This window comes from Microtus pennsylvanicus, chromosome 9 (genome assembly GCF_037038515.1).
Source record: "Microtus pennsylvanicus isolate mMicPen1 chromosome 9, mMicPen1.hap1, whole genome shotgun sequence".
NCBI lineage: Eukaryota > Metazoa > Chordata > Mammalia > Rodentia > Cricetidae > Microtus > Microtus pennsylvanicus.
Genome location: NC_134587.1, coordinates 36,416,597 through 36,428,770, shown reverse-complemented (window position 1 = coordinate 36,428,770; position 12,174 = coordinate 36,416,597). Strand labels below are relative to the sequence as shown.

Here is a 12,174-nt window from a genome sequence, read left to right as displayed (position 1 = left end):
TTTTTTAGAGAATCTCTGTTCAAATGTGGTTCCTGAAATCACTGTGGATGTCAGTGTCAGACTGACAAAAGCATTTATCATACACATAACTTCAATAAATCAAACTTATAGAAAAGTAATTCATTGAAGGTAAATGGCAGAACTAATATATGTGTGTGTGTGAGAGAGAGTGTGTGTGTGCATGTATACATATATAATTATATATATGCAACCATATATTAAAAAGTTTATAGAAATGTTTGTTTTAAAAGGGAATATTTAAAAATATTCTTTCCTCAATCCAATATCCATGCTTATTTTTTAAAGTCCTATATCTGAATATATTTTATTGCTAAATAATATATTTAACAATATTTTATTGTTAAAATGTAACTGTAAGAAATTCTAGGATGCTAGTACGTAATTTTAAAAGATTAAAGGTTCATTTTGTTTCCATATATTACCAAAATATAAGGGTAAAAAATAATCACACCTTTGCTTGAAATATTGTAGGAAAATATTGTGAATACTCAATTCATCTTACTTCTTTCATCGTTTGGAATTATTCCACACTCTGATTCATAAAAAAATTACTTAGGACTGTGGAAAACAGAGAGATAGACTTATCCAAGCTTTTCTTGTTATTTTTAAAAAGTATCTTTACAGTTATGCAGGATTTTTGAAAAATACTTATTCTTTTGCTTTTGCAATATAATGGTAATATTTTTATTCCCAAAGTATGTGACAATTTATTCTTATTATCACTCAAAAATTCACATTGAATCAATTATAACTCTTTTTTAAAATTTTTATTTATGTGTATAAGAAAAGGAGTGTGTGCTGTGTATACTGGGTGTGCATGTGTGTGCCCACATAAGCAAAAGCTGAGGGCAAAAGAACTTAATAGGAGCCTAGTCTCCTATCTTCTGCCTAAAGGTCTTAGTATCTCTAAATGTGGCCTCACCACTCTGGGTAGTTGAGCAGCCACTGGAATGCCAGCAGCTTCCTGTCTCTGTCCCCAATGCTAATTAGCAGATGTGTACTGCCACACACAGTTTACACATGCTGAGGATTTGAACTCATACGATCTTGTTTTCTTGCTTTCAGAACAAGAGCTCATACCCACTGATTCATCTCTTCAGACCCCGATTTTCACTTTTTAGTGATCATGCTAATAACATTTTTCTTAATGTGTGAATTGTTCTTTATTCCTAAGGTCTATGTTTTTTTTTTCTTTTCTATGCAGGTTTCATTGAAAGACTGAGGGATTATTTGCTATCATTTTGTGTTGGTATTATAGCAAGAAATAGGTTATTAGAAAGTTTTTAGATTCCTTGTAAGAGAGAAACCCACATAACATATTTTTCCGAGAAAATATAAGCATTGCAGTGATGGTTTGAACAGGACTTGCTCCCACAGATTCCTGTATTTGAATGTTTGACCCATAGGTAGTGGCACTGTTAGGAGGTGTGGCCTTGTTGGGGAAAGTGGGTTACTGTGGGTGTAGGCTTTGATGTCTCAGATGCTCAAACTAGGCCTAGTGTGGCAGTCACTTCCTGCTGCCTGTGACTCTGAATGCAGAACTCTCAGCTCCTTTTCCAGCACCAACTCTGCCTACATGCCGCCATGCTTCCAAGCATGATGAAAATGGACTAAATCAATGAACTTTAAGGAGCCTTAATTAAATATTCTCCTTTATAAAAGTTGCTGTGGTTATGGTGTCTCTTTACACCAATATAAGCCCTAACTGAAACAATTCTGCGGGATATATAACTCTTCCACTCAACCGCCATCCATAATTATATGATGTACATATGGACAAAAGCCCTCCCTTTGTGTGTGTGTGTGTGTGTGTGTGTGCTTGTGCGCGTCTGTGTATGTATGTATATGTATAATGTATATATGCATACACATATATGTGCATGTATATAAATATGTTCATGCATGTGTGTATACATGTATGTGTATATACATGTATATATGCATATATATATACATATGGGTAAATGTTAGCTAGGTAGATAGAGGTAAACAATATGTGAAATATTTGGCTTTAATTTTCTTAACTATTTTATTTATAATACCTATCTCTTATTTTTTTCAAATACGTTTTATTTTATTGATTAATGTTGATATATGAACATTTGCATTTAAGACAATAATTCAAGGCAATTCTTCAGACTCTTTATAATTTTTAAAACTATATTAGTGTATTTTGTAGGAAAATTTCACCTCATTATTAAGCACATTCAGAAAAGGCAACATAAAATAATATTTCGAAGACTTTAAGCATTAAGTATTGCAGGATGAAAGATCTGAAGATAATACAGTGTAAAAACATGGTGTTCTATGTGACATGTTCTCCTTCCAACAAGCTGTACTCTGGGCACTAAGATTTCCTCACAATAATAATTTTTATGAAAATCTCATTTTATATCATACACAAATTATCCAGAGATTGTGTTTTATATGTATTATATCTCTTTTTGTTATGGCATTAAAAACATTAAGTTACATTAATTGCAAAAAACAAAATCAGAGGGGGCTGGAGAGATGGCTCAGAGGTTAAAAGCATTGCCTGCTCTTCCAAAGGTCCTGAGTTCAATTCCCAGCAACCACATGGTGGTTCACAACCACCTGAAATGAGATCTGGTGCCCTCTTCTGGCCTGCAGGCATACATGCAGGCAGACCACTGTATACTTAATAAATAAATCTTTAAGAAAAAAAAAAAAACAAAATCAGAGATCTACTTTTAGTTTGTCATATGGTATATATGTTTATGTATTATCAAAATATAAAAATATTAATAAAACCATGATTTTTAATTTCAACTAATTGTTTACAATTGTATTAAAACCTTCATGTTATATTCAGAAAGCATTTCTGTATTTTTAATGTTGAAATTGGCAAAAATGTGCTTCTATTCCCTCAGCTTGTAAACATTTGTTGCAAACGTTTACTATTCGATACATACTCCTTTATTAAGTGTGGTCCTGACTCAATGGCTGTGCCTCTTTCTTCCTGGGGTATAGTGCTTACACACATCTATATGGTGTTTGTCTCTGAGATCAACAGCCTTTTCGTGCAAAATCTAATCCATTTCAGAAAAATCTACCTTCCTTAATACTTCTTTTATTTCATTTTTTATTTTTTTTTCTGTGCTAGGGAGCCAACTTAATGACCTGTATATGCTAAGCAAATATTCTATCAATGACCTTCACCTTAAGAACTGATATTTCACTTTTTATTTCTGTTTTCTGTAGGAAAAGTCTGAATGTTGATATTCCAGGAATATATAGGAATATACATACACACAATTATTGTGATAGTTTGAATGAAAATCACCCCTAAAGGGCCATCGGTACTAGCACTATTAGGAGGTGTGATCTTCTTTGAGGAGATGTGACCTTGTAGAAGGAATTTTATCCCTGGTAATAGGATTAGGGTTTCAGAGTCTCAAGGCACACCTGGTATTCATTGTTTCTTTCTTCTCTGTAGGGATCCAGACATAGATCTGACAGCTCCTTTCCATTACTGTGTATTCCTGAATAGCACCCTGCTTTCCACCATGACAGTAATGTACTAAACCCCTGAAATGTAAGCCCCAATTAAATATTTCCTTTATTAGAGTTGGAGTTGGTATGTTGTCTCTTCACAGCAGTAGAAACCCTAAGACAGAAGTTAGAATCAGTGACTGGGGTATTTCTGTGACAGACCTGACCATGGTATTTTTGGAGAAATGTGGACTTCGGGACCTTGGTTTAGGGAAGCAGTAGAATGCTTTAAGCATATCTTAATGGACTATTACTGGTTAAAGCATAGAAGACGTTAATGCTGGGGGTGATTTGAACTCTGGGGGCCTGGATCAAGGGGTTTCAGAGGAAAAGAATGTTAGTATGTGTCCTAGAGACTGTTGTGATATTTTGGTGAAGAATGTAGTTGCTTTCTGCTCTTTGCCTAAGGTTAAATTGGAGAGTTTGGGATTAATTTCAGTTGTGGAAGAGATTTCAAAACAGGTTCTCATGAGGACTGTGTTGCATGGTTATTAGTAGCCATGCATATGCAGATCTATAATAAAAATGAGCAAACTGCAAGGAGAGTTTCAAAATGTACAATTGGGGAGAAAAGACGAAACAGGAATCGGTACAGAGCTAAGACTTGTGTTCAAGGACATTAAAAGATTAAAGAAAATCCTGACATTAAAGGGAATGGATGGGAGTGATGGCCTCAGGGCAAGACCCTAACTAAGCTTCCCACTTGTGAAAAGGAATTAAAGACGAGAGCAGAGCCACTTCTGGTGGTCCACCCTTTAATCTCAGCAGTCTAGAGGCAGAGGCTGGCAGATCACTGAGATCAAGGCCAGCCTGATTTACACTAGGAGTTCCAGGACAGTCAAGCTTAGGCTTTGAAGGAAACCACTGGAAACAGAAATTCGATGAGGATACAATTGACAGTGGGATCCATACTTTAGTCCCAACAAGCAGCAGAACTTGGCAGCTTCGGCCATGTGGTTCTGGCTTTAGAGTCTAGGATAGAAGAAAGGGGCTGTGTGGTCTCCCTCCACTACTATGAAAAGCAGCTGAGGGCAGGTGTGTGTCACGGGGGTCACGGTGCTTCTCAACAGTAATAGAAACCCTAAGACATATATATGATATAATCCTTATCAAATTGAGTTAGATAATCATAATGACAGAAATTCTGAGATCAGAAATAACCAATTTGCTATTCAGTTGAAATTTCATTATGCAGAAATGTGTCTTCATAGACTAGTACTACAGTCAGGAAAAGCTGCCTGACATCTTCATGCTGAACCCAACTTTTTTTTTCCTCAGGCCTTCTCTACAGAGCTCACCAAGTCCCTGCTGAGCCACTGGTAATAAGTGAAACTACCTGTTCTCACTACATGACTTAACCTTTGAGACTACGAAAGCCTGATGTGTTTCTTATTCCGATAGTTTGTAAAGATATCCCACGAATATCTGTGCCCCCACAACCCCATGCTTCTAGATGTATCTGTCTTATGTGAGTCTTTTACCTGTATGTAGCCATTACATCTGTGTGTGGTAGGTACCCATCGAGTAGAGAAGTGGTAATTGGATCCCTATGAACTGAGTTACAGAGAGTTGTCAGTGCTCTGTGGGTACTGGGAAGTGAACCTGGTTCTCTGAGAGAGCAGAAAGTGTTCCTCTCTGCTGAGCCATTTCTCTAACTATTGCATTATAAATATATGTAAAGTCACACGTTAAAGTTACTTTTGACCACGTACCATGTCCATAAATGTACAGATTTCCTAATGTGAGTCCTACAGGTAAAGAACTCAGTAGAACAAGCTCTATCTCCAGTGATATTTCCAATTGATTATAGGCTACCTCTTCAATGAAGACATAGCCTTTTGCTAATTCTCCTGACTCACTGTTCAGTTGAAAAAATAAAAGAGTAGTTTTGGAGTAAGTTAATTTTTCTCATGAGACAGGGAAGTATGCCAAAGACCTTGCACACATGAATGACATGTTCTATCAAAGGAGTTAAGGCCTCAGGGTGGAAATTAATTGTCCTTAATGGAGTTTCCCAATCAATCATCAATTTTGGCAATACTGACTCAGTAGTAGTATAATACATCCAGGACTTTAAAAGGTATATATCTGTCCATAATTTTCCAGTGAGCCATTCTCTTCATGAAAACTGTACTAGTAAAAAGCGATGAAGTAATTAGGTATGAATTAAGTTTACTGTACTTATTTGAAGTTCTAATAATGCATGATTAATATATTTTCCTTCATAATATTTATGATAATGTACCTTTTTAAATTTTAAAATGAATAATGACCACCCACTGCACTAAAAGGATGTGCAGAAGGAAGAAGGAGGAGGAATGAAAACTTATGTTTCATGTATCTTTTTACAGCTATTATCTTCTCACTGTCTCGAAACTCTCCCCTCTCCTTATTCTGAATGTTGTGACATTTTATTATCCCTAACAATGTTCTTATAACTCTCATATATACATTATTACCCCTTTTCAGATAGAAATCCTTCTGTAAATCCCTTTACCTAGAAACATTCCAAAGCTTTTCAAATTTTAAGGTCATCCTGGAAATAAAGTTTTTATTGTATCATTTTCTGATGTTTCATCTGATTTTCTATTTTTGATGAGTGCCTACCTTGTAACTTACTGGCAAATCCTGACAGTCTTGAGAGCATCCACTGACTTTCTTACTCAGACATTCATTTATGTGGCAGTTTCTCTCATCTGAGCCGTCACCGCAGTCATCTCTATTGTCACAAAGACCACCACTGGGAATGCACCTACCATTTTTGCACATAAAAAATGAACTGTTGCATGAATGTTCTGCAAAAAGAAAATAAAACATATGGAATATAAAAGACATGTGGCTGTATGCTGATGTTCTAGGAAACACTGAAATAACTTGTATGTAAAAAAAATTGCTGTGAGTAAATGTGCATATAGGATGCTGCCCAGGTTGGGTTCAGGTTTTATGAACGATGTGAAGGAGGCCAATAGCAAACATTCTGAAACTCCTGGTGTGCAGTTACCGAGGACCTATCTTTCCTATGAAATCAGCATTCAGAAGATGCATATATAGCAATATTAACGTATTCTATCTCATTTACACGGTGAATAATGAGTTCAAAGGTGTAAAGATGACTTGACATTTCCCCCAAGCTATAGATCTCTGAGAAATTATTTGTCACTAAAGCTAAGAAGGTAGAAGAGGTGGCTATGGATAAATTCATTTCTTCCAGAAAATATAGCACTGACATTTTAAGTCAGGGCATAAAAAGGACATTGATGGTGAACATTAGTTCTTCCAAATACACCTTTAGAAAGAATTCAGCTTGCAGCTACCTAAACTGGAATGCTGAACGTGAGTACTAATAGCATGTGATTAAGAAAATAAACTTAATTACACATACAGGATGTCAGGAAAATTTGAGTTTGCACTAAAATAAAGGCTAAACATTTTTTTTGTTATAGTGAAGTGGTACATAAAGTAATTTGGCTGGACATTTCTGTGAGTGTGTACCTATATGTATTTAGCATGTTCTTGTATTTCTGTTCCAATGACATGTAATACTATCCAAATTGTATATGTGAGAGTGTGTAATGTGGACTATATCTAAGTAAATTTTTCAAATATATTCTTATTTAAAAATTTATTGAACTATAATAATTATACATATTTATGGAATAAACAACATGGTATTGTAGTGATATTTGTTCAAATCTTAATTTAGTTTATACTTTAACTTTTATGTAAGCCTACATAAAAAATATTCCTCATAAATAATATATAAATAAAAGATTAAAGATGGACATTATAATACATTCCACATACCTATAATTCTACCATTTAAGAAATGGATGTAAGAGAGGAGATGTTAGAGGTCATATTTGGCTATACAGTTGCAGCCTGAACTATACAAGAACCTACCTCAAAACAACAGCTAAGAAGATGTCAGAGAGCAGAGTAATTAAAAGATTGTTTGGAAAAACCTTAAACGAAAATGGTAGATGCTTCATGGAACTGGCAGAAACATCATGTGTTTGACTACTTGCATCTACTTTACTGAAAAAGCTAACCAGACATATATCAAAAAAGAATCATGGCCTGGTGGTTCATGCTTCTCATTTTATTGCTCAGAAGGCTAAGGCAACATAATTCCAAGGTTGTGGCCAGCCCAGGCTACATAGAGAAGCCCTGTCTCCAAGAAGCAAAAGTAAAACGTTCAGAAGAAAGTGGAATGTGAAGAGTATTGTAGAGTGTAGTACCTGCACTCCTGCACTTTTGGTTGACTGGTGCCTCATCAGAACCATCGGGGCAGTCAACATCGCCGTCACACTGCCATAGAGCGTTCACTAGGCAGCGCCCATCAGCACATTGGAACTCTCCTGTGTCACACTGCCGGTATCCTAGAAAAGAGGAAGCAAGCCTTTTACAAGCTTCTATTATAGAAATAAATCAGCGCTCCACCCTCTCAGGGCACAGTACACTCAATCAACAAGGAGGCAGCCTGGACCTCTATGAAAAATACTTCTCATTTCTTTCCATTACTGCCTTAAGAAATGCTTGTTGTGTGAAAGCAGGGATAAAGGTTAAATATAAACTTAGAAACAAAGTACCATGTTTCTAGGTAAGAAAGATGACTGTACCACACAATCAGCTCTGTCTATTCAGTGATTGTCTCCATCCAACCCATTTCTCTTAGGATGAGATACAGGATGAAAATTACTAGACTATTTTTCAAGATTTAGTTTCTTGGTTAGATTTATATCAGAACATATGAGTAAACTGATTCTGAGCTATAGTAACCATTCACTGTAGCTGTAGTGTTATATTTATGCTTGACAAAATTATTCATTGTAAAACATGCTAAAATAAGAAAAATAAAGAATATATATATATATATATATATATATATATATATATATATATATATATATATATATATATAGAAAGTAAGCACAAAAATGCAAAAAAAAATCCAACATGCAAGTTTTTGGGGTCATTTCTCCAATATGCCAATTCAAGGCATCATAGAAAGTCAAATCATAAAATGAGTCATCATTTATTAAGGTTCACATCTGTTTATTTGGATTATATTTGTGTTTGATCTTTTAGTTGGAATTTATAATGAGACTTCCTGTTTTTTTGTAAACTATAAACTAAGTCATTCCTAGTAAGTGTTGATAAAACTGGGAAATTGTTCTTCTTTTAAAAGTAGAATAGAATGAATTTATAAAGTACTAGTAGCAAAGATAACTCATATCTAGTGAAGGGATTTGTTATATTGGATGGTGAAGCTGTAGTCTGCTACGGCATCCTGCTGGCGGCCTATGCCCACACTAGCCCTTTGTCCCTGTTACTAAGTACAGCAAGTCCTTCCTAGTCCCATCTGCAACAAGTCCGCCCTCATCCGCCTAAGCACAGTTCCTTGTTTTTCTTTTCTGCAAAATCTTGTTTCTACTTGACAACTCCCAGTTCCCACTAGTTAATTAAACTTCATTGCTTGTAACATCTTCCTTTAGAAATTTCTTTTAGAAATTAAAAGGAAAAAAATTACTAAGCAAAGGCTGTCAAATTCATGTCTCTCAGGATTCTAACTATTCAGTTTTGGCAGCATTTTTTGCTGCTCTTGACTGCACACTCTCTCCCTAGTTAAGTATTCATAATCCACTCTGGGGCTATTTTTTTTTTAATTTTCCTGTATAAAAACCCTTCCTGATCCAACTTACAACATTGCAGGTGAAAACTTGCACTCCAACTCTAGAATACTGCTTTCCGTTATTTTTAAATTTTTATTTTTTTCCTGTTTCTTATTTTTGTTTTGGCTCTGTCTGGCTCTTTCCACTATTGTGCTAACTTGAGTCCTAATCTCAGCACTAATGAACAACACAGAAATGTGGCACATCAGCCGCCCTTTTATGGTCTCTAGAACCTCAATTTCAAATCCCCAACCATTTGTTACATATCTTTCCTGCCTTATAAAAACTACTTCTTGCTCACCTGTGTTGTAATGCCCTTGAGCAATTCAAGTGACCTGGGAATGCCTTTATCCTGCTGCATCCCACAGCTGAATAGATATGAATGAGGTCCGAGTACCTGTTTCCTTCCACACTATCATTCCTGATCTGATTCAGAGTCACATTGTTTACCTTTAGAATAGTCTGGTAACTTCCTAGCTAGTTTATATTCATCTTATCGTTCTTATTTTCCCTGCAAGTACTTCTCCAACCATGGTGGAAGAGATGCTTCTAAAACTTAAATTTTACTGTGACATCCCATAACTTTGTAGCACTCATTTTTAATTCCAGGAATTGGGAGCCAAAGGCATCAGGGTCTTATGTGTGTTTGAGTGCAGCCTGATCTACACCGCAAGTCCTAAGCAGACACTAATTTCAAATAAACAAATAAATAAATAACCAACCGAAAAGAATTATATGTTAAATTATGATGTCGTTCTTAAAATAGATTTAATGAAGCACTAAAACTTGAAGTAATTGTAAAAATAAGCATGAAGAGATTTTACTGAGCTCCCATGAAAGACTAAAGGTAGAAATTCCAGAAAAGGATGAAATATGGCTCTAAGTCTACCTCACATGGAGGACAGAGGAAAGCATTGAAGAGCCCGCAGAGCACTGGATCCATGACACACGGAGGACACATTTGGGTTAGCTCCATAATCCAGTGAGGTTAGAACGTTACGCTGAGATTCCACCATTGATATATGGGGAGTATTGACTCCCGACCAGGCACAGGGGCTGCCTTTGCATATGCATTAGCATTTAACTCATCAAAGGAACCCAGGCTTATAGAAGATTATAAATTAAAATGAATTTTAATAAATAACTAGTTGTACTAAAAGTTCTACTCTGGAAGGAATATCTGCTATAGTTAGATAAACAAAGTAATGCAGAGACACATTAGGTAAGCATAATGTTAAATTTGAACATGAAGTAGTGCATGCATCAAAATAAAGGGTGAAGAAAATAAGTACATATTTTTCTTGATAGTTTATGTGTTATGACAGAATTTAGGACATAAATTTGGGGGGTTGGTTTGTTTGGATATTATTATTTTCTTTAATATTTGATATAAAAGTAGAATTGGATAACCCAGTTATTTCTCATCTTCAAAGTTCCAAGTAACCCTAACTACTTTGAAACTAAGGCTTTTTCTAACCATTTTCTAATTTGCCTGCTAATTGTTTTGAACCCACAATAAGAGGAGATGTTTTTCTAATGAATGTGTAACTAACTATGCAGGAAAAAGAAAAAAAAAAACCAACTCCCGTACTCCATTGTGTAATACTAAAGTCACTGGTCTTAAAGATACTAATAAATGCCTATGTTTGCATTGGTTACTTACATGTCTTAGAGTCCCCTTAATAGACCTTGAACAAATATATCTTAAGAAATGTCATATTTGCCAAGTGGTGGCGGCGCACGCCTTTAATCCCAGTACGCAGGTGGCAGAGGCAGGCAAATCTCTGTGAGTTCGAGACCAGCGTGGTCTACAAGAGCTAGTTCCAGGGCAGGCTCCAAAGCTACATAGAAACCCTGTCTCGAAAAACTAAAACCAAAACAAAACAAAAGAAAAAGTCATACTTACCGCACTGCAAGGACTCATCTGAGCCATCTCCACAGTCATCGTCATGGTCGCATACAAACTGCTTGGGAATGCACACCTTATTACGGCACATGAAAGCATTTTCGTCACATGTGTTATTGGGGGCTATGAAATTATAAAAAAATAAAATGACATGAGCACATACTTTATCTTCTCTCATACTTGAAACTTAACAGTATGAATCTTTTCTCTGTCAATCTCTAGGTACTTCAAAAAGAAAAATAATGTTAACATATTGCAATTCAATGTATTTGGTAAATGTATATTAAAATGCTAATGCATAAATGTATGATTCAAAGGAAGAGACTGTTAACGCTCATGGGAGAATTGGAAGAATCATTAAAATGACTGAGAATTTTTCTATTCTTGAAAGAAAAATCTTTCGATGACCTTCAAACATGGCTTAATTCAAGCCAAATTTAGATCTACAAGGTAATGAACCATGTCATAATTCCACTGATATCATGAATGGTAACCCTTGCAATGGAATACTGATCCCAGGGGGGCACAACCTGTGGAAGCACTGTTCCAGCAAGAGCTAAGTGATAGTAGATACACATTTGAAATAAAATTCATTTAAAGAAAATCCACTCTGGTTCTACATATGCATTGAACCACAGGCCTTAGCAGAATTCTTTACAGTAAACTGAAAGTATAGACGCTGTAGTACTTAAGGATCAGGGCATTGTAAATCCTTAAAATCGGTGATGGGCTGTAATCAAATACCAGCAGTACACGTTTCATAGATGGCTCTCTTCTATATTTGCATGCTTGAGAAGTAATCACCTTCATTACTCATCTGTTTCTTCATCTGTTTAATGAAGATAATTAAATCTGCCTGACAATGTTCCCAAGAGGATTAAAGGTATGTAGAACTTCCCTCTCAAATTAGGTATTCAACAATTCATAGGTACTCTCAGAAATCGTATTTCTATACTAATTATGTTTTTACTCAATAATGTAAATAAAAAGTGCCTTAACTGAAAAGTCGTACTACTGCACTGATTAACATGTAAGGGCCATGAACACAGTAAATACTGCTAT

At 35.5% G+C, this 12,174-nt stretch overlaps 1 protein-coding gene across 1 annotated transcript in view; it reads right to left on the bottom strand.

Annotated features, from left to right (window-relative positions):
* Nucleotides 1-12,174, bottom strand: part of Lrp1b (LDL receptor related protein 1B) — a 1,720,116-nt gene that overhangs the window by 212,508 nt on the left and 1,495,434 nt on the right. Inside the window, exons 53-55 of the mRNA XM_075985306.1 lie at nucleotides 11,113-11,235; nucleotides 7,773-7,913; nucleotides 6,142-6,329 (exon numbers count right to left, since the gene is read on the bottom strand). Coding sequence (XP_075841421.1) covers nucleotides 6,142-6,329; nucleotides 7,773-7,913; nucleotides 11,113-11,235 — 452 coding nt within the window. The remainder of the gene's footprint in view (nucleotides 1-6,141; nucleotides 6,330-7,772; nucleotides 7,914-11,112; nucleotides 11,236-12,174) is intronic.